Source organism: Oryctolagus cuniculus, chromosome 13 (assembly GCF_964237555.1).
Source record: "Oryctolagus cuniculus chromosome 13, mOryCun1.1, whole genome shotgun sequence".
In the NCBI taxonomy this organism is placed as follows: Eukaryota; Metazoa; Chordata; class Mammalia; order Lagomorpha; family Leporidae; genus Oryctolagus; species Oryctolagus cuniculus.
In genome coordinates this window covers 64,584,725-64,612,068 of record NC_091444.1, presented here as the reverse complement: position 1 = coordinate 64,612,068, position 27,344 = coordinate 64,584,725, and the positions used below count along the sequence as shown (strand labels likewise).

At 45.7% G+C, this 27,344-nt stretch overlaps 2 protein-coding genes across 7 annotated transcripts in view; both read right to left on the bottom strand.

The window, feature by feature from the left end:
- The window catches only part of DESI2 (desumoylating isopeptidase 2), a 75,281-nt gene extending 64,083 nt beyond the window's left edge, over positions 1-11,198 (bottom strand). Inside the window, exon 1 of one of the 4 annotated variants that reach the window (XM_051821504.2) lies at positions 11,102-11,198. In XM_051821504.2, the coding sequence (XP_051677464.1) occupies positions 11,102-11,128 (27 nt within the window). In that variant the 5' untranslated portion in view covers positions 11,129-11,198. Of the gene's footprint in view, positions 1-10,075; positions 10,369-11,101 lie in introns of those variants that run through there. The other 3 variants (XM_070055622.1, XM_070055621.1, XM_017347702.3) reach the window with 3 other exon arrangements.
- Positions 11,199-11,331: 133 nt separating this feature from the next.
- The window catches only part of CATSPERE (catsper channel auxiliary subunit epsilon), a 179,284-nt gene continuing 163,271 nt past the window's right edge, over positions 11,332-27,344 (bottom strand). For all 3 annotated transcript variants that reach the window (XM_070055618.1, XM_070055617.1, XM_070055616.1), the window contains one exon: positions 11,332-20,425. In XM_070055618.1, the coding sequence (XP_069911719.1) occupies positions 20,272-20,425 (154 nt within the window). In that variant the 3' untranslated portion in view covers positions 11,332-20,271. The remainder of the gene's footprint in view (positions 20,426-27,344) is intronic.

Genomic DNA, 27,344 nt, shown 5'->3' with positions numbered 1-27,344 from the left:
AGTTCTGCAAGATCAAAAAGTTCTGGAGATTGCTAGCATAATAATTTGAATGTATCCAGCACTACTAAACTGTACAGTTAAAAATGGTTAACATGTAAATTTTTATTATATTTTTAACAAAAAATATGAATTTTTTTTCCAGAAAGCCTGACAAAGTACTCCTGGGAAAGGAAATGAATTATAGCCAAGAAAACTTTCAGATAATGAAGAGAAACTGCCAGCCAGGTACTAAATATAATGTAAAATTATAATGACTAAATTAAAATAGTAAGGTAATGAGGCTAAAATCAACAATTGCCTATGGGCGAGAAATTAGTATTACGATGAGGATGACATCACAATTTAATGTGGAAAGGCTATTTTATTTCAAAGAATTTGGTTAATTTTATTTACTTATTTGCGAGGCAGATCTATTTAGAAGGAGCTCCTTTCTACTGGCCCATTCCTTAAATGTCTAGAATGGCTGGCGCTGAGACAGAGCCAGAGCTAGGGGACAGGAAAGCAATCCGGGTCTCCCACATAACCAGGCTGCAGGAATCCTGTTACCTGAGCCTCACCACTGCTTCACAGGGACCCTGGCAGGAAGCTAGGGTCAGGAGCCAGAACAAGGAATGGAACCTAGGCACACCACGCAGGATGCCAGCATCCCAGCTGGCATCTTAAGTGACAGGCCAAACACCTGCCACTTACTTCATTTTTGAATGATTGTTTTAGAGGTAGGGAGCCACATTTCATATACCAAAATATATTCCAGATAAAATGAAACAAAATCATTTTTATGTACCATATTTTCCATTTTAAGTTATTAGGACAATATTTATTCCATGCCAAATCAAGGAACTACTAAAAACAAACACTGAGCCGTTGCTGTGGCTCACTAGGCTAATCCTCCGCCTGTGGCGCCGGCACCCCAGGTTCTAGTCCTGGTTGGGGCGCCGGATTCTGTCCCGGTTGCTCCTCTTCCTGTCCAGCTCTCTGCTGTGGCCTGGGAGTGCAGTGGAGGATGGCTCAAGTGCTTGGGCCCTACACCCTCATGGGAGACCAGGAGAAGCACCTGGCTCCTGCCTTCGGATTAGCGCGGTGTGCCGGCCGCAACGCACCGGCCATAGCAGCCACTTGGCGGGGTGAACCAACAGAAAAAGGAAGAGTTTTCTGTCTCTCTCTCACTGTCTAACTCTGTCAAAAATAAACAAACACTGGACATTTTTAGGTTTACAAAATACCTTCACCAATGATGTGGTAGGCAGAATGATTCCCCAAAATAGCCATACCCTAACTCCACGAACCTGTGAGTATGTTAAGTGGCAAAATGACTTTGCAGATATAACTAAAACTATGCCCTTAGAAACAGAGAAATAATCCTGGAATATCAAGGTAGGTCTCATTTAATTACATGAGTCCTTAAAAGTAGAGAACTTCGGCTGGAGGCAGAACACGTACAGCAGGAAAGGTTGTTAGAATATCTGCAGCGTGAGGACTCAGCATTGCACTCCTGGTGTGAAGATGAGGACTGCGAAAACACTGGGGCAGGTGAGAGAGGCTCCCATCTGAAGGCTGCAAGGAGTATCTGAGATGCACACCTAGAAGCAACTGAATCCTGCTAACAATGTTCTTGGAAGCAGGTTTTCACCCGGAGCCTAAAGCCCTGACTTTGGCCCAGTAAGGCATGAACAGAGGAAGCAGCATCGCTCACCTGCAGTCTCACTTGCAGAACTGTGAGCTAACAGATCTGTGTTGTTTCAAATGGCTAAATGCTCACAATTCGTTACTGTAGCAAAAGAAGACCAATATGGAGATTTTATATATACATATTTACATACACTAAACAGAAGGAGGAGGAAGGAGGAGGAAGGAGAAGGGGAGGGGGTGGAGAAGGGGGAGGGGGAAGCAGCAGGAGAAAGTGCCACGGGGAGTGGAGGACGTAGGGGGACAGGGCAGATTTAGGATTGTCCTTTTTGCTCCCCAAGACTCATGCATGGGTCACTGTTTCTGTATCAAGTGGAAGAAGGGGCCTAAAAAACATAACTGCTGTAAGGAAAATAAGACCAGCTCCTATTTACTATTTAATCTATGCTAAAATTCAAGAACTGACAATGTTTTTCCAGAGCCTGTCTTCTAAGAAGTGGCTAAGCTCCAACTGCAAGAAATTAACACATTTCCTCAGTCTAGCCCCACAGTGTTTAAAAAACAAACACAAAAACAAAAAGACAGACAGTATTTCTGAAAAGGAATGGTTCTTGGTACTGGCGCTGTGGCGTAGCAGGTAAAGCAGCCGCCTCCAGTGTCAGCATCCCATGAGCACCACTTCAAGTCACGGATGCTCCACTTCCGATCCAGCTCCTGCTATGGCGTGGGAAAGCAGCAGAGGATGACTCAAGTCCTCAGGTCCCTGTACCCGTGTGGGAGACATGGAAGAATCTCCAGGCTCCTGACTTCGGACAGGCCCAGTCCCAGCCATTGCAGCCATCTGGGGAGTGAATCAGAGGATGGAAGACCTCTCTCTCTGCCTCTGCCTCTCTGTAACTGCTTTTCAAAAAAAATAAATAGCTCTAAAAAAAAAAAAAAAGAAAGAATGGTTCTTTCCTGTCCTACTCCTATGATCTGTCCCTCCTTAATCAATCACACTATTCCAATAATCAAAGCAAAAATTCAGACACGTGCAAGAAAAAAAATCCGTTATTTGGCACAAACAGGAGGATCACATGATCTTTTCACGACATTTAAATACTGGCACTTCTTCTAATAAAAATCCCATTTATTTAGGAAATATTTACAGAGCACCCTCTAGTGACATGTCCTGTTTAGGTACTGGTGAGAGTATGATGCTATCAAGGGACATACTCCCTAGTGAGTGCATAAGATGATAACACTCACACATGTAGTAACTGCGCCATGCACAAAGTACAACCAGGGCACAGAAGGTCAACCAGAGGTTCAACTGCAGCCAGAAGGAATGGGTGGTTGCAATGGGTCAGAGTTGGGGTAAGACACTCCAGACAGAATGACCAGCTGGAATAAAGATCCTATGTGGGAACTAGTGTAATACAGTCTGTTTGAACCACTAAAAGTCTCACTGTGTGAACAAAGTGTGCATGTCAAAGTGACAGACAGGCCTTAACTGTCAGGTAGGGGTCATGTCATAAGGCCATTACACTTTAATTTTTTTTAATGATTTTTAAGCTGAGGAACACCACAATCATTTGTTTCAAAAAGGTTACTTTGGTAATTGGAAGGTGAACTAGAGTAAAATAACACCAGAAACTGGTTAGGTTTCCAGCTAACTGCCATTTCCAACTGCTTGCCTTCCTTATCCACAACTTGCCATATAGGCTAGAAGAGGCAGATATCTACTTACTCAGCTTCATCAGTTGCATGTACATTAATTCTGGACACCTCTTGGGGAAGCAGCATGGCTCTAACAAAGTATTCTCTTTCTGTTAAAGGAGAGATGGGGCTGACATTTGGTGCAGCATTTAAGATGCCACTTGGGGTAGCATCAGCTTATAATGTACATAAGACTATAATAGCTATATTGGAGTGCATGGGTTCGAGTCCTGGCTCTGCTTCCCATTCCAGCTTTCTGCTAACGTGTACTGTGCAAGGCAGCAGGTGATGGCTCAAGTACCTGGGTCCCTGCCACTCACATGGAAGAGCAGGATGGAGTTCTGGGCTCCTGCCTTCAGCCTGGCACAGTCCTGGCTGTCACATCTGTGGAGTGACCCAGCAGATGAAAAATCTCTGCCTTTCAAATTAAAAAAAAAAAAAAAAAAAGACAATAAATTAAAAGAAAAAAGGGAGAAAGGTGTATTCAGAGAAAGACTTCGCTCTCTTGCTTCTTGACATCCTGCTGCCAGAGGACATCATGTATGGTGCCATGGTAGTCATTCTGTTAACCCTGAGAGGACAAACCTAAGGGAAAGCCAACAAGCTAAGGCAGAGAGGAGGGCAGAAGGATGGAAAAGCCTGGCTTTTGAAGATACAGCTAAGCTTCTGAATAACGCAGGGACTTAGGACAAGCATCCTTCAATCCAAGACACTGGTCTGATTGCTGAGATCTCTCACTGTCAGAATCAACCAAAGAAAAACAGAAACTGGTGAATGACTGTGTTAAGGGTTTATAACGAAGAGGAATGTAGGTTTACTTCAAGTTTCTGCTTTGGGAAACTGAGAAGAAAACAGTGGTTATCAATATAGTTACAACAAAAGTGTCCTTTTTTTTTTTTTTTTTGAGCGAGAGCATGGGGTGAGAAGGAAGAGTATGAGGTGGGAAACAGCTTGTTTCTGGGCATGTAGATTTAGAGAGATAATGGACCATTCAGGTGCAGAGCGTGTTTAGATGTATGATCCAGAATTTATTCAGAAAGTCTGAATTAGATCTGCACATGCTTAAAAAGTAAGACCTATCATCATTCCTTGGAGTCTAATGGAGACAGGTTGGCCAAAAGAATGGAGCAGACAAAAATGACCTCATTTGAAGAGTCCTAGAAAGCATTTCTTTTATTTTAGGACTCTAACAATGCACAGATACTATGTTAAAACAGGAAGAAATTCACTTATACCCTGAATTTACATTACAAACACTTGTGAATTTTCATTTTATAAAAATTTGTTTGTAGCCAAGATAATTGGAAAAGCACAAAATCTGGATCTATGAAGAATGATGACTTGGTGCTAAAGCTACTGCATCAGAGATCCATGCCAGTAAGTGAAATTAATCTGACTCTTCTGCCTTGCTATATATGCCAATAAATTAGGACTATGTGAATAACCTCATTCCCAAGACTCAGAAAATAACTCCAGGATATATTTTATTAGTGGTAGATTACTCCAAAGTACACAGAGAACATGATCACAGTGAAGGCAGCAAGCAATAATTTAGCAGCACTATGGATGATTAAGTAAACTTTTGAGGACTACATTATTCATTCCTCCATAAGAAGGAAGTGAATGCAGGTGACCCAGATACAATTATTTTCATATAGTGTCAGGGTTATAGCAGAAGAGGGATGATCCGCAGTCACCCAATCTAGGAAGTACAAAAAATACAGTCAGAACTGAAGCAGGTTCAGCAGAAGTCAGCTTATAAAGAGCTATGCCAGCCAAGAGCTGGGTCACTGGAAGTGGACCTGCCCTGGAGGACAGAGCCACAGACCTTGTTCGCTCTAACCTGAAAAGCTTTTCACTCGGCCCGGCTTCCAAAGTAACCACTGCTGTGGAGGGGACAGCCAAGTAGGGTCAACAACATTACAGGCAGAACTGTAAACTTCCTGTTAGAGATGTCACTTACCTTTACCTGGCCAGCTCTCCTCCCAGGTCAGCCAGGTAATGGAAGTCAACAGCGTGCCTTCCCCAAGGAGGTTCACACCTTCCTTATGATGTACCCCGTGTGAGGAGATAGACAGCTCTGGGCCTCATAACTGGCAAGGCCTTAAAGCCCACCTGATTGTCATCAAACCTCTGTCAGGATCTATTTGCCTCTCAATCGGAAAACTTATTCATGTTTAGACAGCAGCTTTCTTAGGTCCTCTAATAATGACTCTGTCCTTTGTTCTAGCCCACTTGGGGCCTCATTCCTTTATAAAATCATAGCCTCTACTCATACATCAATGGCTCTACTCCCGACCTGTGTGTATTGAAGGTCCTCTCCCCCCACTTAATGTTGTATGATTGTTCAGAATTTTCTCTACAGACAAACCCCTCTGCCTGCAAAAGATGAATGGCCTTTCTCCTAGTCCTGGCTGGGATCAGCTTTAAACCACATCCATCAACAATCTTCACAAGAGTCCAGAGACCCCCCTCATTTCCTCCCCTCTATGATATCCTCTCATTACCTGGTTAATGCCACTCTTAGGATCATTGGTTGCTCTTCTCAGTCTTCTTTTATAGTACTGTGTCTGCTTAAGTGTTTACAGGAGTTGATAATGGAATGAACTAAGGCCTTTACCAACCAGGTAGTCAACCAAATGCTGCTACAGGGATATACTCAGCTCCCCACCCAGGAGACCGCAGCTTGAGACATCACCCCATGTCAGCAGGAAGCAGCTAGCTCTAAAGACAGATCATCGTCCCTCTACCCACTCTGGACTTTTGGGGCTAATGTAATTCCATAGAACTCTTGCTTTATAAAAAACAAAAGGGGGAATGTTAGTAAAATGGCGCAGTTTTATCTATGGCACGATCTACACCCTGACACCATCCTAGGCTCTAGCCCCCGATGGCATTGCTGGAAGTCAGCTGACCACATGGCCCAACCACCCCCTTCCTAATAGGATTCCCTGCTTCTCTACCCCCTCCCCAGTAAAGGTTTAACAGGATCTGTTCCTGAACACGTGGCGCTCTCTCTCTGTATCTCTCTCTTACGCTCTCCTTCTCTCTTTTCCTTCTTCGTCCCTTTCCTCCAGTCTGTTGGGTTTCCCCCATCAATAAACTGTTTCCCCTTAAAAAAAAAAATAAACAACACAACTGAGGCAGGTGATGTGAGAAAGAGGCACAAGGATACTTGGCAAGAGGTCCCTATAAACTGTAATTCTGAGGCCTGTGCTATGGTGTAGCTGGTAAAAGCCGCCATCTGCAGTGCCAGCATCCTATATCGGTGCTGGTTCAAGACCCAGCTGCTCCACTTCTGTTCCACCTCTCTGTTATGGCCTGGGAAAGCAGGCCTCTGCACCCACGTGGGAAGACCTGGAAGAAGCTCCTGGCTCCTGACTTCGGATGGGCCCAGCCCCGGCCGTTGTGGTCAATTGGGGAGTGAACCAACAGATGGAAGACCTCTCTCTCACTCATTCACTCTCTCTCTCTGCCTCTCCTTCTCTCTGTGTAACTCTTTCAATTAAATAAATAAATCTTTAAAAAAAAAAAAAAAACACAGTGATTCTAACAGCAAGCCAAAGGTTTTTATGCTTACAAGGTTTGGACCAGACACAGGAGGCAACAGCAATTCTCATCAAAGGCATCTACAATGAATACGAAGTAGTATCAAAGATAAAAGATTTATCCTTGGCAGCAAGCAAAAATGCTTCAAATACCAAAACTGACTTAAGAAAAATGAGCATTAACAGGCAAAAAATTATACCTCAATCTATTGGTTTTCATTCTGAAACCTAACTGATCACACTGTTCCCCTGCATGACTAACAGGGATAAGTAAAGCACCTCTGAACTTCAGTTGTCTCCTTTCACGCATCCCACACTCCAGTTACACTGAATCAGCTGATACGCCCCAAATTCAACTGGTGCTTTCCCACCTCTGCCACTTTGTTCATACTGCTTGTTTTGTCCTTGGTATGACCAAACCTACGAGTTTCATCCCTGATCGTACAACATAGCCGCTAGCTCTTACTAAACTAATGTTGTTATGTCTTGAATGTTAGTTGTATCCCACTTATGACACCCTAAATTCCTTTTTAAAAATTCTTTAAAAAGATTGATTTATTTGAAAGGCAGAGTTACAGAGAGTGGAAGAGACAGAGATCTTCCATCAGCTGGTTCACTCACTCCCCAGATGGCTGCAACAGCCAGGGCTGGGCCAGGCTGACGCCAGGCACCCATATGGATGCCAGCGCTGCAGGCACAAGTCCAACCTGCTGTGCTGCAGTGCTGGCTACATCACCTAAATTCCTGAAAGAGGGGATGATGAACTCACCCTTGTGGCTCCCATAGGATCAAAACTAACAAGTCAACCACAGGGTGCTGAATTAGTGACATGAAACACTCATAGGCCAAAAGTCCTCAAAAGAATACACGAGGGCAGGTTCATTAGAACTATTTGCCATTCTGATAAACATTTCAAATGGTTCATCTCCCGTTGACAAGAAAAAGCAGTAAGAAAGAAACACTGGGTGGTCGGCATTGTGGTGAAGTAGTAGTAAAGCCGGTGGTGGGTGAGGCCGACAGCTGTGACGCCAGCATCCCGTGTGGGGACTGGTTCCAGTCCCAAGTGCTCCACTTCCAGTCCAGCTTCCTGCTAATGGCTGGGGAAAACAGTGGAAGATGGCCCAAGTGTTTGGGCCCCTGCACCCACGTGGGAGACCCAGGTGAAGCTCCTGGTTTCTGCCTGGCCAGCCAGCCCTGGCTGCTGTGGGATCTGGAGAGTGAATGAATATCTGGAAGATATTCTCTTTCTCTTTCTCCTCTCCCTAATTCTGCCTTTCATACGAATAAATCTTAAAGAAGAAAAAAAAAAAAGCAAAGAGAAATGGGAATTATCTGGTAGAGAAATAATGAATCAGCCTGGGGTGGAAAAATTCTGGCTCCCATTTTTAGTCACGAAGACAGATCACTTGCCCTTTTCTCTGCCTGCCTCCCCTGTAACTACCTCTTTACAAAAATGATGAGAAATAAGAATGCTGTTGATTAGTTAATATTTTAACACTGTTCAGTGAATTCCTCTTTAAAAACATTAATACCATCTCTAGCCCTTCCCAGTGCACCATAATAAGCAGTCATTTCCCTGATTCACATAGTAAAGTGTAAAGAAGCACACTATATTGAAGAGTGATTTTTCAATTTTATTTAAAAAGCAACAACTCTCTATCTCCACTTTCACCGAGTTCTTGTCGGCTCTGAAACCGTGGCTTGTGGCCATTGCATAAATCTAATTTATAAAAATAGGATATATCTCAAGGTATGTTCTCAAGAGAAGAATCTATCCTGAGGGATGGTTTCTAACAGTGTTCATGGATTAAAAAGAAACCAAATTCAGATCACTGGGGAGGGGGAGGAGAAGGGAGGCGCAGGGAAACAGTACAAGGCCTTGAGAAAGAAGGTACCCAGCTGAACTGAATGCAAACAGTTTAGATCCAGAGAATTCTCTCTTAACCAGTAGCACAGCCCAAAGATCTTTCAAGGTGTCATGCTTTCCTGGGATCTCTTTCTCCAGTTATTCTACTTTTCAACTCCTATCATACTTCTGATTTCTGTTAGCCCACCTCCCCTGGCCTCCAGGCTCACATCAGCACTCACTTCAAGCCCCAGGCAGACCCCATGCACTTCCGACATAATTTCCAGGCACGGCAGGAGGAATTCCTTTCTGCCCACAACACCGCACTCTAAGTGTAAACACTTGTGAACAATATGAAGGTGTAAAGGTTAGACCTGCAAATGAGAACCAAAACTTCCGACCTGCAGTACTTCCTCCTCTTCATCTGATAAGCCAACAGAAATTCCGACGAGGGATTTTTCATCTGCCCATCCACTGAAGGAATTTTAAATGCTGTAGGCAGAGGTAATCCTTTACAAAACAAAAAATTAATCTGCCTAAAGCAAGCCAAGTCAACCCAAGTATGTAGCCACCTGCAGTGAAGATTCTCCACCGGGCGCCTTTCCGGGCTATTGAAGTACATCAGTCAGGCAAACCGGCCCGGGTGCTTGCAGCACTCCAAAGTTAGGTGACACAACAAACAAGTTCTTCCCTCTCCCTCTGCCGTGGTCGCGTCATCCACCTGTTGCACTATCTGGAAAGTGGGCGCCAGGATCTAGGGAAGGAGCACCCCCATGATCTCTAAATTATTCAGCTGTGCTATTTTCTTAATAAATTGTAGCCTCATCCATTTTAACGACGCTGCCTTGGAGGCCAGGGCGCAGTGACTCCAGGTCACCTTCGAAAAGAGAGTCTAGCTTGGGAATCGACAGCTGTGACTTTCTGGACTTGGGAGTTTCTGAAGACTTGAGCATGCAGAGAGATGTACGGTGTGGCAGGGGCAGAGGAGCCGGGAGCGGGGCACAGGGGCAGCTCCGGGGGCCGGGTGGCGGCGGGGAGGTGGGCACCGCGACGGAAGCTCTTAGAGAAAGGACGCCGCTATCGGCCAAGGGGTCGGGCCCAGGGCCAGGGTCCGGGCCGAGCAGAGGACACGGGAAAGGTCCAAGCCGACCCAAAGCCCTCGCACTGACTGGGCAGCACCAACGGAGCACCGAAGGGTGCGAGGATTACAATCTAATGCTCGTCCCCCGCCCCCACCTCGAGAGAACTAAGCTGGAGGCGGAGACGCGAGCCTGGCAGCGCAGGGGGCCGGGGGTCGGGGCCGAGCCCGCCCGGAGAGAGGCCGCCGGCCTGGGCCAGGACGCGGGGCCGTACTCACCATGTCGTACACGTTGAGCACCACTAACTGGTTAGCCCCCATCCTCCTCCTTGCCGCCGCCGCCTCGTCCTCGAGCTGCTCCGTCTCCGCGGGGCCGGAGGCCGCTCCCACCCCCGCCGGCGCTTCAGGGGGCCTGAGCCGGGCGCTAAGCGTACAGCCCGGCCCGCCGCAGCCGGAGCGGAAGCATCGGGCAGCCGGGCCGCTCCGAGGCGCTGCCGACAGGAGCTACTGCGGGGCCGGGCCGGACCGGTGGCGGGCCCGCTCGGGCTCAGGCGCCTCCCCTAGGCGGCAGACACGTGGGGAAGGGCGGGGCCTGAGCGAGGGGCGGGCGCCGGGCGCCCCGTGGGCGGGGCCGGCCCGGCGCCAGGGCTGAGCCCGCTTGCGCTGTGGTACTTGGCTGCCGCTCCTCAGGACCTAAAATGGCGGCAGCCTCGGCATCTCTTCGCCCTGGAGGAGCGGGGCCCCAGAGAGACTGCAGTTCCCAGCATGCAGCGAGGATCCCAACCCTCCCCACCCCCACCCCCACTCCGTCTCGCTACTGGAAGGGCAGAGGCTGTCTCAACTGCCTTCGACTACAACTCCCAGCATGCTGCTGGGGTTCCGACCCTACCAGACTAGTTCTCCCAGGGAGACTACAGATCCCAGCATGCAGCGCTTTGCACCTGCGGGCGGATCCTTTGCTGCCTGTCCTTGACAGGAGGTGAAGTCCTCTACCTTCAACCTATCGCCGCTAGTGCTGGTGCTGGTGCTGGTGCTACTGGTTATATCTTGTTGAGCCCAATGAAGTCAAATGTAGCAAAGACCACAGTGATGAATCCGTTTTCCAGATCGCTCTCTTTTTTAGCAAGAGGAGGTGTGGGGGAATAAAGGAAGCGTTACTGGTATGAATGAGATGTCATGTGCATCCAGTTAATCTTCAACATAGAACTTGCATTTTATGAAACTATCCTGCTGAGATGGAAAAAGTACAGCACAACCCAGGGGTATAGAGGCGCTTCTGTGTTCAACAAATACTTACGTTCTTACCACATGCCAGGCGGTGTTGTAGACCATGGTGTGGAGGATCTGGGGCACAAGAAGGGGAGGATCTGGGGCACAAGAGGGGTTGACCTTTATTAGGAAGAATGGGCTAGAAGACTGGGTGCAAGATGTGGGTGCATTGTGATGGCATAGAAAGCAAGGAAGATAAGGACCCGCGTTATGGCTCAGCAGGTTAAGTTACTGCCTGCGACGCTGGCATCCCACCCGAGTGCCAAGTTGGAGTTCGCAGGGAAAGCAGGGGAAGATGGTCCAAGTCCTTGGGCCCCTGCTACCCACATGGGAGACCAGAATGGAGTTCCAGACCTGACCCATACGGCCATTTTGGGAGTAAACCAGCTGATGAACGATTTCTCTCTATCTCTTCCTCGCTGTGTAACTCTGCTTTTCAATTTTTTTTTTTTTTTAAGGGCAAGGTAGATAGCAATAGGTCAGAACTGAGATGAGGAAGGTGAGCATCCTTTTCTGATTTTTATCTTCTCAATGAATTGCAAAGCAAGATGAGAAGTGAGGAAAAGGGGTGTAGCAAGTTTGAATAAAGATGTAAAATAGAGAAAATAAGTATACTAAGGAAATATGGTTTGATTGCCAGGCAGTATTGAGGGGCAGCAAATTCTTTGTACCCCCGGTTGTAATTTGATTGTTCAGGTTACAAAGTTCTAAAATTTGTTTCTAAAATTTGTTTCCTGCTGTGGCATCCCTCCCCACCTAACCCAATGAACATACCACTTAATCCCATTTTTTTTTTTAAGATTTATTTATTTGAAAGAGTTACAGAGGTAGACTTCCCAGATAACCATAATGGCTGGGACTGGGTCAGGCCAAAGCCAGGAGCCAGGAGCTTCTTCTGGGTCTCCCATGTGGGTGGTAGGGGCCCAAGGACTTGGGCCATCTTTATGCAGGGGGCTGGATTGGGAGTGGAACGGCTGGAACACGAGCCAGCCCCATCTAGGATTCCGGCGTTTACCTGCTACACACACTGGCCCCTACTTAATCCCTTCTTCTAAATCCCTTTCTCCCAGGAATTGTGAGGACAAGCACTGAATACTTAAAATTCATTTAGTCCTGGCTGCTCTACTTTATATGAACAGCCAGTTCACTTCCCCTCTTACTCTGCACCCTCCCTTTGCTCTTTGTGATCTCATCCACTCTCAGGGCTGTAACTGTCACCTGCTACCTTCACAGATGCCTGTCCCTAGCTTCAACCTCTGCTCCCTCCTGAGTGCTGTAGAACCTGCAGCCTATCTGACTTCCCGTCCAGGATGTACTCATCACTGCAACAAATCACTGCAAGCTTATGGTCTAAAATCACTAATTTATTATCGTACAATTCTAGATATCAGAAGTCTAAGTATGGACTCCATGGGCTAAAATCAAGATCTGGGTCCCATTGGGAGGCTCTGGGGAAGAATGTGCTCTGTTGCCTTTTCCGGCTTCTGGAGGCTACTCTTGTTCTTTGGTTCATGGCCATACCACTGCAACCTCTATTCGTGTCATCATATCCTTTTTGACATTCTTTTTCTCACACAGAAAGATCTGTGCAATAAGATTGGGCCCACCCGGATAATCCTGAATAATCTCCCCATCTGAAGATCCTTAATCATGTCTGCTAAATCCTCTTTTCCTGTGAAAGGTAACATCCTTCTGGGTTCTGGGGATCACATGTGAAAATCTCTTGATCCCTTTGAATTTATCAGGTGTAAAATAGAATTCATCATCTGATGATGGAGTTTTATTGCTCATCTAATTTGGGTATTGATCCAATAATGGAAATGATCCATCATCCAGTCAATGAACAAGCATTAAACGAGTCCCTTTTCTGTGTCAGCCACGGTGTTTCACTAGTTCATTGGTGACAAAATGGATATGATTCCTATTCTCATGAATCACAGTCCAGTGAAAGACACACACACACACACTAATGCTAATGCATAGATTAATAATTTAAGCCGAAGGAGACAAGCAGTAGTTGAGTATAACAAGAAGACTTATTGAAGGTAGTTGTCAGGAGACAACAAGGAAAACTTAAAGAATTGTAAACTGGGTAATGGAGACCTAAAAAAGACAAAAATGGAACACTAAGGTAGCAGAAAGCCAGAACAGCTGGCACCCCAGGCCTGCAAGGACAAAGGGACTGGAATTTTAAAACCTTCGAAGTTTGCAGGAGAGCCTCACTGAGCTGGCATTCCAAATTCTAAAGAGAGGAGCTGCTGGTACTTCTAAAGGGGCACAATGACGCTAATCCTGGAAACTAAAAAATGGTAACCCAGAGGACGGTGACAGTGCTGTGGCTAGCGGGTTAAGCCTCCATCTGCAACGCCCCCACTCTCTCTTTCTCCTGTAACTCTGCCTTTCAAATAAAAAAATCTTAAAAAAAAAATGTTAAGCTAGAATCAACTATTGTTATTGAAATCAGGTGCGTGGAGGGAAGGCGGCCCTGGTTAATTTCTATTGTCTGAAAGGTGGAGAGCAGCAGATCCTCCTTCCTCTCCCGCCTTCCAGCCTCCTCCTCCAGAGTTCCCAACCAGGGAAGCCTACCAGGGAAACCCAGGGAAAGCAGAAATGTGCTTTGCAGAGTGCAGGCCCCCGCAACACCAAGCAATTCATATAAAAGTAGCTTGGGTTGAAAAAGAAGAAGTAGCTTTGATGAAACCTCCCATAGTCACACAAACTATTTCTTAGGTAACCTAGAGGGAGACAGGATCTGCCCAAACCAGTATAAAGGAAAATAAACATGAGAGTTTATTGCTACCTATGTTCAAGAGGGAAACTGAGTCCAGTTGTATTTTATTTTTTGCAGCTTAAAACAGATGATGTCTCGCAGTATGTCAAGGTCAGGAATCTAAAGGCAGTGTGTGTGAGTGCCTCTGCTCAGAGGCTCTCTAGAGCTGCAGCCATCTGCGACTAGAGACCCTCCTTCCAAGCCCACTCTGCAGCTGTTGGGAGGAAGCTTTAGTCTATCACCACGTGGGCCTTTCTGTAGGGCTGTTCAGAGCAAGGCAGCTGCTTCTCCCAGAGGAACTGACCCCAAACAGAGTGGGAGAGTGACCAAGGGCAGTGTCTTATAATCTGATCTCAGAACAGCCTCCTTCACGTCTACTCTATCGGCCAACTGACCAAGTCTGGGGCATTATGAGAGGGACCCTCACAAGGGTGTAAATAGCAGGAGACAGGGGTCATTGGAACCCATCTTGGAAGCTGGCTACTTCTGATGGCTCTATAAAACTGCCACTCCCCTGAGGTGTGACACAGAGAAGAATGGCTAATGCTGGTGTCCTCTCCACTCGCATGAGAAAGGCAGCTGGCTCTCTGTATCTGCAGTTTTTTTTTTGTTTGTTTGTTTTTTGTTTTTTGACAGGCAGAGTGGACAGTGAGAGAGAGAGACAGAGAGAAAGGTTTTCCTTTTGCCGTTGGTTCACCCTCCAATGGCCACTGTGGCTGGCGCGCTGCGGCCGGCGCACCGCACTGATCCGATGGCAGGAGCCAGGTACTTATCCTGGTCTCCCATGAGGGTGCAGGGCCATCCTCCACTGCACTCCCTGGCCACAGCAGAGAGCGGGACTGGAAGAGTGGCAACCGGGACAGAATCTGGCGCCCCGACCAGGACTAGAACCTGGTGTGCCGGCGCTGCAAGGCGGAGGATTAGCCTAGTGAGCCACGGCGCCGGCCCTCTGCAGCTTCTGCATCCCTAGATACAATCAATCATGGATTTGAAACATTTTCAAAAATTAAGTCTGAGGGCTGATTTTGTGGCATAATGGGTTAAGTCTGTGCCCACAATGCTGTCATCCCATATGGCCACCAGTTCGAGTCTCAGCTGTTCCACTTCTGATCCAGCTCCCTGCTAATGCGCCCAATTCCTCAGGCCCCTTCACTCACATGGGAAATGCAGAAGCTCCTGGCTCCCGTTTTCGGCCTGGCCTAGCCCTGGCAGTTGCGGCCATTTGGGGAGGGACCAGTGGATGGAAGACCTCTCTCTCTCCTCTTTCCCTTTCCTTCTTTTTCTTCCTCTCCCTCTCTCTGTCCTTCAAATAAATATCTTACTTAAAAATAAAATTAAGTCTGTACTGATCACATATAGACTTTTTTCTTGTCATTATTCCCTAAACAATATGGTACAACTTACATAGCAGTTACATTGTATTGGGTATTGTAAATAATCTAGAAACAATTTAAAGTACATGGGAGGAGGTACACAGGTTATATACAAATACTTTGCCATTTTATATAAGGGACTTGACATCCATAGCTTTTGTTTCCATGTTGGGGTCCTAGAACCAATCCCTCAAGGATAGTGAGGAGGACTGTATTAGGAGGTCACACTCAGTTCTCTCCCCATCCCCTCTGTCCCAGTCTCTGCCAGATGTTATAGGTTGACAATTTGATTGTTTTGGTCCAGCTTTAAAGGATGAGCATGTGGATTCTTCTAATGGATCTTTAAATAGTCCATTTTTATTTATTTCCATTTTGTTTGAAAGCCAGAGAGACAGAGATCTTCCATTCACTGGTTCACTCCCCAAGTGTATGCAACAGCCAGGTTGGGCCAGATTGAAGTCAGGAACCAGGAATTCAATCTGGATCTCCCATGTGAGTAACAGGGAACCAAGTACTTGAGCCATCATCTTCTGCCTTCTTAGAGTGCACGTTAGCAGGGAGCTGAATTGGAAGCAGCGTAGCTAGGACTCAAACCAGGCGCTCTGAAATGGGATGCCTGCATCCCAAGTGGTGTCTAAACCATGGAAGCAAATGCTCGTCCCTTGAAATAGTCCATTTTTTATGTCAAAGTTGTATCTGAGACTGCATAGTTGAAAAATTCAGGAGATAATGGAAAACTTTGCCTTAGCTGTCTTTAGTTATGTGGTGACTTTTTAAGCTATTGGTAATTGTTCCAGGCCATCCAGATGGAAGTGAAATGTGATTGGTAGGGCTTTGGATGCAAAAGTTGTTCAGGTGGACACTGCTAGCTGTTTGTGGAGTGGGTTATCATTTCAGGCAAGGCATGAAATTGTCCCTGGCTGGGAAGTTAGAACTGAACAAGGCTCACTTGTCATTTCTCTGCTTCCCTCGTCTCTAGGAATTCCATAATGGTAACAAGATGGAAATCACTCTTACTGAAATTTGGGCCATTAACTGCCTTGTGGGCTGTTTCATTCTTAATTGGTACATGAAAACTGGGGCCCACAATAGCATTGAATCTTATACATCAGCAGACCAGACATGAACTTGGTTTGCTGTTCTGGTTATCTACATGAGGACGTATACGTGGGAATTCCTTAGGGTGGGAAGAACTGAATATTACTGTCCATGTGAATGTGAACTGCTTCTGATCTTCTTGTCTCAATGGGATGGGAAAGGACACGTGTGCCAAGTCAACAGCTGCACACCAAATGCCTGAGGTCTGATTAACCTGCCCCAGCAGTGAGACCACATCTGGCATAACAGCTGCCACTGGAGCTACCATTTGGTTTGATCTGTGGGAGTTCACAGTCTTTCTCCAGGATCCATCCATTTTCTGTAGGAATCAGACTGGTGATTAAATAAGGATGTGACAGGGCCCATGGACCCTGTATTTTTTAGGTCTCTAATGGCAGCACCAATCTCGGCTACTCCACCCTCAGAAAATGAAAATGATTTCCTCAGTTTGTTAGGGTGTGCGTAGGGAGCGGCTTTAGTGGTGGCCATCGGCTTCCCTTCCTGTGACTGTGCCTACTCCATAGACCGGGGCCCTGATGCTTCATTCCGGTTGCCAATTTGGAAACCCCTTGGTTTCTCCTTCCTGTCATTATGGTGATGGGAGCTCACAGCTTCTAGAAGTGAGCATCACCATCAGGCCTCTCTTACTTCAAGGCCTCATCCTCCCGTGATGCTAATGAATCCAGTTCTGTGACTGCCCCACCTGGGTCATTCCTAACCAGAGAGGAGAGTCAGCACTAAACATTTTAGTGTTGCTGGTGTCCCTTCCATCAGGAGTGTGGTGAGCCACACGGACCCTTTCATGGGACACTCAAAAGTACTTTAAAACATTTGTGGACAAATGAAATTAAAGGATAAATCTATTTTGGTGTGAAAAAAAGTTGAAAGCCATGCACAGTTTTTTTCCCCCCATAACATACTTTTTCCATGAACTTCTATGGATTTCAATTTGCTTTGCATTAAAATAAATTTATTTATTTTTTAAATTTGGGAGGTGGATAGCTAGCTATTGAGATCATATCTATCCACTGGCTCATACCCCACAAACCCACAACAGCTGAAGCTGGGCCAAGGGCAGAGCTAGGCTCTCTGAATGAAGCCCAGGCCTCACATGTGGCTGGCAGGTACTCAGTTACTGCTGCCTCCCAGGGTCTGTAGCTTAACTGCTAGACTAAATGCTCACTCTAAACTTACCTTTTTGCTCCACTTTCTGTGAACTTTTTGAAATCCCCTTGCAATCCTGGATCTCCTGTTCTAATGTATCTATTCCAGCCTGTCTCCCTCCCCAGGGCTTTCATCCCGTGATCAGTCAGCACCAAAGCAGTCTCTTTTCAAAGATTTACTTATTTATTTGAAAGGCAGAGTTACACAGGGAGAGAGAAGAGAGAAAAGAGAAAAAGGGAAGAGAGAGAGAATTAGAATGAATCTTCCATCCTCTGGTTCGCTCCCCAAATGGCTGCAGTGGCCAGGGCTGGACCAGGCTGAAGCCACAAGCCTGGAACTCCATCTGGGGCTCCCACATCAGTGGCAGGGGCCCTAGCGCTGGGGCCATCTTCTGCTGCTTTCCTAGGCACATTAGCAGAGAGCTGGAATGGAGGTGGGACAGCCAGGGCTCAAACAGGATGCTGGTGTTGCAGGTGGTAGCTTAACCCACTGGACCACAATGCCAGCCCCTGGTACACTTTATTTCTTGTAGTTAACTATTGACTAATATGACTCTCAGTCTCTGACTAGCCTCCTTTGCTTATCAACCTAACTTAGCTGAGTCTGGTGTCTGGTGTAGTGAGCCGCTTGGGGTTCCTGCTTCTGTATCAGAGTGCCTGGTTTTGAGTCTGCCTCTGTTCCTGATTCCAGCTTCCTACTACTGTGCTCCTCCAGAGTCGGCAGGTGATGGCTCAAGTACTTGCATCCCTGCTACCCACATGGGAGAGCTGGATTGCATTCCTGGCTCTTGGCTTTGGCTTGACCTAACCCTGGCCATTGTGGGCATGTGGGAAGTGAACCAGGAGGTGTGAAATCCCTGTCTGTCTCTCTCTGCCTTTCAAATAAATAAACAAAAAAATGATGTTGTATGTAGATCTTATATACATATATATTTAGCATATATCTAGCCAACTTGGCTATGTTTGCTTTCCTCACGTTTTCACATGCCATAGCACTTCCCTCCTGCAGGACAATTTCTCTGGTCACTACTGATAGAAACCTTAGCAACTTCGCCGGTGCCGCGGCTCAATAGGCTAATCCTCCGCCTGCGGCGCTGGCACCCTGGGTTCTAGTCCTGCTCAGGGCACTGGATTCTGTCCCGGTTGCTACTCTTCCAGGCTAGCTCTCTGCTGTGGCCCAGGAGGGCAGTGGAAGATGGCCCAAGTGCTTGGGCCCTGCACCTGCATGGGAGACCAGGAGGAAGCACCTGGCTCCTGGCTTCGGATCGGTGCAGCGCTGGCCGTAGGGGCCATTGTGGGGTGAACCAATGGCAAAGGAAGACCTTTCTCTCTGTCTCTCTCTCTCACTGTCCACTCTGCCCGTTGAAAGAAAGAAAGAAAGAAAGAAAGAAAGAAAGAAAGAAAGAAAGAAAGAAAGAAAGAAAGAAAAAGAAACCTTAGCAACTGAACCACCACCTACATCACGGTCTACAATACTCCAACACACTTCAGACTTCCTCTCTGCCTACTGGGTGCTAAGGGAGCCAGTTCCAAGGGACCAAATGATTGTCTGATTTCTCAGACACTCTCGTTACCTCTTGTGTGATGTGGATCTTTTGACAACCAGTCCAGTTGCCACTATTGGAGATTATAACTATTAATGGGACAAAGCGTCAGTTTAAAAATATTAGTCTGGTATCGAGCCCTCAAGTTTTCTAATTCTGCTGAAACTCGTCATGAATTTTGGGTTTTCTAGACACATACCATCTTTCTTTTTAAATAGAGATTTTTACATTTCCCACCCAATGTTTACACTGTTTTATTTTTCTCTCATATTGTTAGAACTTTCAAAACAGTGATGAATAGCAAGCATCCTTGTCTTATTCCTGATTTTAGTAAAAGAAGAAAGTCTTTGTGGATAGCAGCTTTGGTCTGTGGGATTCCATCTTGCTTGGGATCATCCATTCCTGATTGCCTGTGCCATGGATCTCAGACTAGTTAGACTACCCTATACAACCTTAGAAGCCAAATATCTTAAAATAGGTATCTCCATACATACACACTCCTCTCTGGTTCTGCTTTTTCTGAAGTCTGACTGGCATAAATACTAATTTTTCAGAAAATCATGATAATATTTGGACAAATTAAGAAGTGTATTTTGAGCATCAAAATCAACTTGGAACTTAGAATTAAAACTTAGAGCATCAGCTGCTCATTTCCAATGCTTAACCAGACTTGTGGAAAAATAGAAGTAGCAGGTAAGTTTGTTTTGGTGCAAAATATTTTTGAAATCCATGCATAATTTAATTTTTCCACAATAGATATTTTCATTAACTTTTTAAAGACTCCTCAGAAGTTTTGCATTTTATATATGAATTGACTACAGGAAAGCTTCTAAAAGCTGTTTGAGTAAGATTATCTAAGTCCACACTCTTTTATTAAGTCCATTAGATATAAATTAACTACAGTCTTAAAGTTTTAATATGAAAATTATGCAAAATAATATTTGACATATTTAAACATTTTCAAACACTTAGTTTTCTTCTTAGGAAAGATTATTAAAGCCAAATTTAGTTTATTATTTTTAAAATGCCATATAAGAGTATCTTGAAAATGAATGCAAATAAGGACTACTTACTAATAAAATATATATGAATTTTTTTTGTTTAGGGGTCATTTAAGAACATTTTTCAGATCTTAAATTTGATGCTACTTCTTAAGTGCTTATATTGAATATTTCTTGGTGAAACACACACTCTCATTGTAGGTATATATACATACTCTTCATGTACATGGGCCCATGAAAGCACAGTTTCAATTTTTCTATTTTTGCTTTGGTTTCCCTTGATGTTTGTTAAGCGGCTCATAAATGCATTGTCTATAAATTGTCATAAACCGGAAATAGCTCAAAACTAGAATACTACAGAACAGTAGCATCAGGATAAAGAGGACAGAAGCGACCAGGTACCCACTTGGTCTGAAATGAGAGAAAAAAAAAAAAAGAGTAACATTAGAAGCCATTGTTCACACTTTGGACGTTAATTTATTTAGTCGAACAATTTTTGAACAGCTAGCTACTACACTATTGACAGGGAATGGTGATTAATAAGACTGGATCTGACGTGCCTTTAAGGTGTTGTAGTATCTGGGGCTGACAAGGGAGGAAACTAGGTTGAGGGATCACCACGATGAGGAAGCGGGAAGTTCTGTGGGAGCTTTGCACCACAGAAGGCCTTCCCGGGGAGGGGATGCTTGAACTGGTGGGGGTGGTGGTGGAGGAAGAGACTAAGCTGGGAACCATGTTTTAGGCCAAGGGAGATGCACATGCTAAGGCAGGGAAGTATGGACGAACCTAAAGATGACTCCCAGGCGTTCTCCATCTGAAACAGTGGAGTTTGTTGAGAGCTCATGGGCCAGGCCAGATGCTTAGAAGGGAGGAATGGGAAATGAAATGAGGAGGGAAGGGGCCAACTAAGAGAGCCAGCTTATTTTATGCCAAGCTAGACAGCAAGGATTTTTATCCTAAAGGCAAGAGGCAGTTTCGGAGACATGATGTGGGACTGACATTTTAGACGGCTGGTTCTGATTACATTATGCACAATGGATGAAAGGGAAGCATGAGTGTGGGAAACAGAAAAACCAGTTATAAAGGATTTGTAATAATCCAGGTAAGCTATAATGAGGGTTTTAATCAGACACTGAAGAAATGGAGCAAAGTAAAAGCTTTAAGATACATTGAGAGGCCGGCGCTGTGGCTCACTAGGCTAATCCTCCGCCTTGCGGCGCCAGCACACCAGGTTCTAGTCCCAGTCGGGGCGCCGGATTCTGTCCCGGTTGCCCCTCTTCCAGGCCAGCTCTCTGCTGTGGCCCGGGAGTACAGTGGAGGATGGCCCAAGTGCTTGGGCCCTGCACCCTCATGGGAGACCAGGATAAGCACCTGGCTCCTGGCATCAGATCAGCGCAGTGCGCCGGCTGCAGCGCACCAGCCGCGGCGGCCACTGGAGGGTGAACCAACGGCAAAGCAAGACCTTTCTCTCTGTCTCTCTCTCTCACTGTCCACTCTGCCTGTAAAAAAAAAAAAAAAAAAAAAAAAAAAAAGATACATTGAGAAATCCAAGTGTCTGACAAATATAAAAAAAGAATGCTCAGCATCACTGCCATCGAGAAAAGGCTGATAAAAAAACCACAATGAGATATCATTTCACTCCAGGTAAAATGGCTATTCTCAAAAAAGACAAAAAATTATAAATGCTGGTGAGGATGTAAAGAGAAGGAAACACTTTTACAGTTAGCGGGGGATGCAAATTAGTCCATTATGGAAGTTCCAACAGTACGGAAGTTCCTCAAAAACCAAAAGTTGATTAATCATATGACCCAGTTATCCCACTCCTGAGGATGCAGCTGGAGGAAATGGAATTAGCACATGAAAGAGATGTCTACCCTTCCATGTTCACTGTAGCACTACTCACAGTACCAAGATGCAGAATCAACCTAGATGTCCATTAATGGGTGAGTGGATAAAGAAAATGTGATATAACCAGGTGTGCGTGTGCGTGTGCGTGTGCGTGTGTGTGTGTTCCGCTTATTGGATGCCATGCTCAGCTGGGTGCCAGGCCTCTGACTCTTCCCTTGGGACTCTGCATGGGTGCCTCCTATCAGAGTAGATTTATTTCTTAGTCCAAACACTGGGCTATTTTCTATATTGGTGTTCTAATATTTAATGTTAGTTTTTGGTTCCTTTCAAATTGCAGGTATTTGTTTTCAGGGTTACACTTGCCCCAAGACACTTTAGTCTGGTTTTTGTCCCCTGTGGCTATAAACTTAATCTGGCTCCAGGGAATGGCTTTTAGAAAATTAATTAGCATAGCCACTTGATACCTGCCAGGCACGGTGTTAGGTGCTGGTGATACAATGAGTGAAAACAGACATGGTTCTCATCCTAAGGAAACTTGCTTGCATTTTAATGGGACACAATCATTAACCAAACTATGGTTAAATGAATCTAAAATTCAAATTATGATAAGAACTAAGAAGGAGAGCAAGACAATGCAGTGGTTTACTATTGCAGGACTTGACCTGGTGAATGGGATCAATAAATGGCTTCATTGGGAGAAGATAATTATCCTGAAATCTAATGAATAAACAGAAGTGAAACTGGCAAATTAGGGAGAGAGTGGAAGGAAGGGATTCCAGATAGAGGGCAAAACATGTGCACAAGGGGCTGGCGCTGTGGTGCAACGGCACCTCATATGCATCCCATATGGGCACTGGTTCAAGTCTGGGCTGCTCCACTTCCAATCCAGCTCCCTGCTGATGGCGTGGGAAAGCAGCAGAAGATTACCCAGGTCCTTGGGCCCCTGTAACCACCTGGGAGACCCCGAAGAAGTTCCTGGATCCTGGCTTTGGCTTGGCCCAGCCCCAGCCTTTGAAGCCATTTGGGGAGTGAACCAGCGTTTAGACAATCTGTCTCTGTAACTCTGTATTTCAAATAAATAAATAAATATAAATAACTCTTTTAAAAATATGCAAAGGTCCTGTGTGACAGAAATCTAGAGAAGGCTAGGAGCTGAAAGAAGGTTGTTGGACCTGGAGCTGCCAGAATCAGGGTGATATTATGATTCCAGATGAGACTGGGAAGGAGGTGGAGGCTTAGATCATGCAAGACCTTACAGGCCATGTTCTTTAATTTATAGAAAAAAACTTAAGGATTGCAAGATACTAAAATTAGCAATCTGAAACGATTACTCTGGCGCAGGAGTAGATGGGGAAGATCAGTTCCAAGCCCCTGCAGGGATGATAGGCTGGCTTTGTGTCATGGTGATGGAGCGAGTGAAAAGTGAGTATACTCAAGAGCTATTTAGGAGATAAACTGAATGGGAGCCAGTGATGGCTTGGATGAGATGAGGTGGGTGGAGAGAGGAATGAATGTGAATCCTAGGCTTTGGTTTTGAACTTCTGACTCCGAGGTGTTTGGCTTCTATAGTTGGAGGTATTCTTTCCTGGAAGAGGAATTCTTTCCTGGAAACCAGGATCACCCTGCTGTTCAATTCCAAAGGGCACCATTTATAACAGTCTATGTGAATGCATTTCCTGGACCTGTGCAAGAACCAATCCACATGACCGTGTGTAATGACCTTTATGGGAGAGTTTTAATGAGTATGACGAAGCACAGGTCAAGGGAGCAGGTAGCAAGATCACAAGCTCACTTTCGGGCATGTCTGGTTTGACTAGTTTTTGAGACATCCAAGGGAAGAGGTTAGTAGACAACGGGCTATTTAGCTTTGATGTGGGAGAGGTTTATGATCCAGGAGTCATGTGAATTTAGCTATTAACTGAATTCACGCTTGAGGATGAGCTTGCTAGAGTAAGAAGCACAGAAGACAGGACTGAGCCTCAAAGGAGACCAACATTTACTTGCTGGTAGAGGAGGGGAGCTCTTCTTGAAATGAGAGAGAGAGAGAGAGAGAAGGGAAAGAAAAAGTTTAGGAAAACGCATAGGGTTATACAAAATCCAAAGGAAGAGACAACTGCTGATGAAAGATCAAATAAGGACTGAAACATACCTGTTAGATTAATATGGTCAAAGTCATTCTAAGAGAACTCAGTGATGGAGGGGTAAGATGGATGGATTAGATAAACAGGACTGGATCCCAGGGAAATAGACACCGAAGTGCAGACAAAAGCTTTTGAAAAGTTTTGTCCTATAAAGGAAAAACCTGACTGGAAAGATCTAGTAGAGAGATCTTACTGGAAACTTACTGGAAAGATCTAGTAGAGAGAGTACGTTGAATGTACAGAAAAGAGAAGGAAAATTTGATTTGGAAACTTCCTAAGAAAGTGGGAAGCAATAGGGCACAGATGGAAGAATGATATTTAAAAAGGATAAATGATATTTCCTTTATTGTAATGAGGAGAGATGAGGTACAGTTATTAGTAGATATTTTTATGTTTGGAATTGGGAATAGAGGGTGTCCTTGTCTGTCTGATAACTTCTAATTTCTCTACGAACGTGGAAATAAGCTCATCTGATGATTGTTGAAAGCAGGTCTGAGGAAGAAGCTAATGAACCAAGTTCTGAAAATAATTGTTGCAGAGAGTATTAGGGTGGGCTGTCCAGAGAAAGACAGTAAGAGTACCAGGCAGTTGGGTGGCCTATTGAAGGCTGGTAGCAATTTGTCCTATTGTGTGACTTGCTTTACCAGGTCTGGACTGCTCAAGTGTAGTCACAGAGAAAGTAGGTGGTTGGGGATTTTCCATATGGGTGACCAAGTCCTGGAAGGGTGAGTACTGCTAAGTGTGGTATTGAAAGAACGGACTTTGAAAAGTAAGGAATGGGAACCAGAAAAGAAGATATTGAAAGTAGAGGTACAGATTCCAGTGAGGATGAAGAAGGCTTGTACAGGCCATAGCGGAATCCACAAGGCGGAAGGGCAGGAGGTTGTGGTCAGGGAATGCAACACCTGGATTGATGTTTTAGGATCAGAGAGGTTACAAGTAATGACAAGGTCCAAGGTGCGTGGAGGGGAGTGGTAGCCAGAGTGCAATAGCAAGGAGGTCACCGGGACCATGACATCAGATGCTGGACACAGTGGCCACGTGGACACCGAGAGTGGGGCTTGAAGTAGAGAGTAACCCTGCGGCAGGGCTGGTCAGCAGTGCATAAAGAGCAGCATGATGACAGGAAGACCTGGGGCTGCAGCAGACACCATGAGCCTCAAAGGATCAGAGTGTGTTTTGCTTTGTTGTAGAAGAACCAGGACAAATAACGATCTGGAAGTGGTAATGGGACCCTGGGGTACATAGGGGTAAAAAAAATAGCATCGCTCGATAGGGCTGAGGGGTGAAGCAGTATCCTCAGGGAGAGCCTGGTTTCAAATCAGGAGATAGATGGAGGTTTCAGAGGGCATTTGAGGACTTGGTTCAGTGATGGCAATTCCAGAGGGCAAAATGGAAAACCTGGGAATGGGGGAGGGGTTGAGTGCTGGGCTAGAAGCAGGGAAAAACTAAACTCTGTGTCTTCTACAAACTGCTCTCCAGTCACTGCACATGAAAAGCGTCCTCTTACTAGGGAGACCACCACCAGCTGCCCCCTGTCTGCCTCTGGTACCCTCCAGGGGCCCAGGTGTTAATATGAGTTGAACTATGGTCACTAACCTAATGGACCACCCCCTATACTATCATTGTATTCCCTAACTCTGACATCAAGCTGCTGGCAGGTGACAGCTGGGCAAGTGGCTGAGATCCTCCACCTTTTCCCTTTCTCTTCTCTTCCCTAACTCAGCCTACTCCTTGTTCTGTTGGTGGGTAATTGGGTGTGCCTACTGTTCTCTCTCTTTAAAAAATTATTTATTTATTTATTTATTTATGAGGTAGAGAGTATGGGTGGGGAAGCATGATCCCATTTGTTGGTTCTGCTGCTTCCTGCCTCAAGTGCAGTGGTCTGGGCCGGGCTGGGGCTGAAGCTGGAGCTGGGAACTCAATCCAGGTCTCCCATGTGGGTGGCAGGAGCCCAGTCACCATTGCCTCCCAGGGACTGCATTAGTAGGAAGCTGGAATCAGAAGCTGAAGCATGGGACCAGCGCTGTGTGCAGTGGGTTAAGCCGCCATCTGCAGTGCCGACATCTCATATGGACACTGTTTCATGTCCCAGCCTTCCGCTGATGCACCCGGGAAAGCAGCAGAGGACGGCCTAAGTGTTTGGGCCCCTGCTCCCACGTGGGAGACCCAGATGAAGCTCCTGTCTCCTGGCTTCATCCTGGTCCAGTCTCGGCTGTTGTAGCTATTTGGGAAGTGAACAAGTGGATGGAAGATCCGCCTTTTCCCCTACCCCGCCCCGCCTGTTTACTCTGTCTTCCAAATAAATAAGTAAATCTTCAAGAAAAAAATAAAGAAGCTGGAGCACAGAATCAAACTCAAGTACTCTGAAGTGGACAGGGGCCTCTAGACCCCTAGGCTAAACACCTGCTCTTGGATCCTTCTATTACTATTCACCTAGATCACAGGTACCAATCTGAAGAGGAAAAGTCACTGCAAAAAGACTATACATACTTCTCAATTAGAGAAATTAGAAACAACTCGCGTTATATCATTTGTAGGTTATTCACAATAGTACCCCCATGAGCACACAAAATATTGAAGAATCAGTGACATTTAAATCCAGGTCCTGAGTAACTTAATTGTGTATCTTCTATTTTTGTTTAACATTTTAACACAAAACTTGAAAACCACCTGGCCCAGGGCAAAGACTAAGTCATCCGAGGACCTAACTTGAGAATGAAGACTTTTTACTCCCAGAGAACTGGAACTGAGTCCTGTCTGTTTCCTGGGCATGTCAGAATGAGGGGTAGTGGCTGAGGGCTGGCTCGGGCTGAGAGTGGGAGAGAACATGGCCTCCACGTTCCCTCTGCTGACTTCCACTGTCCATCAAGTCCATGGAGTTGAGAGAGGTGTCTGCTAAGGCAGTAGCTGCTGAGTGTAATCGGACAAAAGGGAACCCTTAATCTAGCTGTAATTCTCAGGAATTTCTTCTGCTTTATCCCTGGGGTAAAACAACCTACAATTTTTAGGGAGTCGTATATAGGGTATACATAATAGGGCTTCTTGAAAGTAGCGTTTATGTCATTTGGGAAGACAGGTTTCAAAGATAGCCCCAAAAATTTTTTTTTAAATATAGGCATATGAAAGCCACTATACACCACATAATAGTATTTTGTTTGGTAGGATTTAAGCTGGGGACCCTGAAGAGCAATTGTACAGGCTCTGTTTTGGGGAGACATTTGGAAGAAGAGCTTTTCCTTTTTGGCTGCCACTCGCATGTTTTAGAAACCCCCGCACTAGGCCGGCGCCGCGGCTCACTGGGCTAATCCTCCGCCTTGCGGCGCCTGCACACCGGGTTC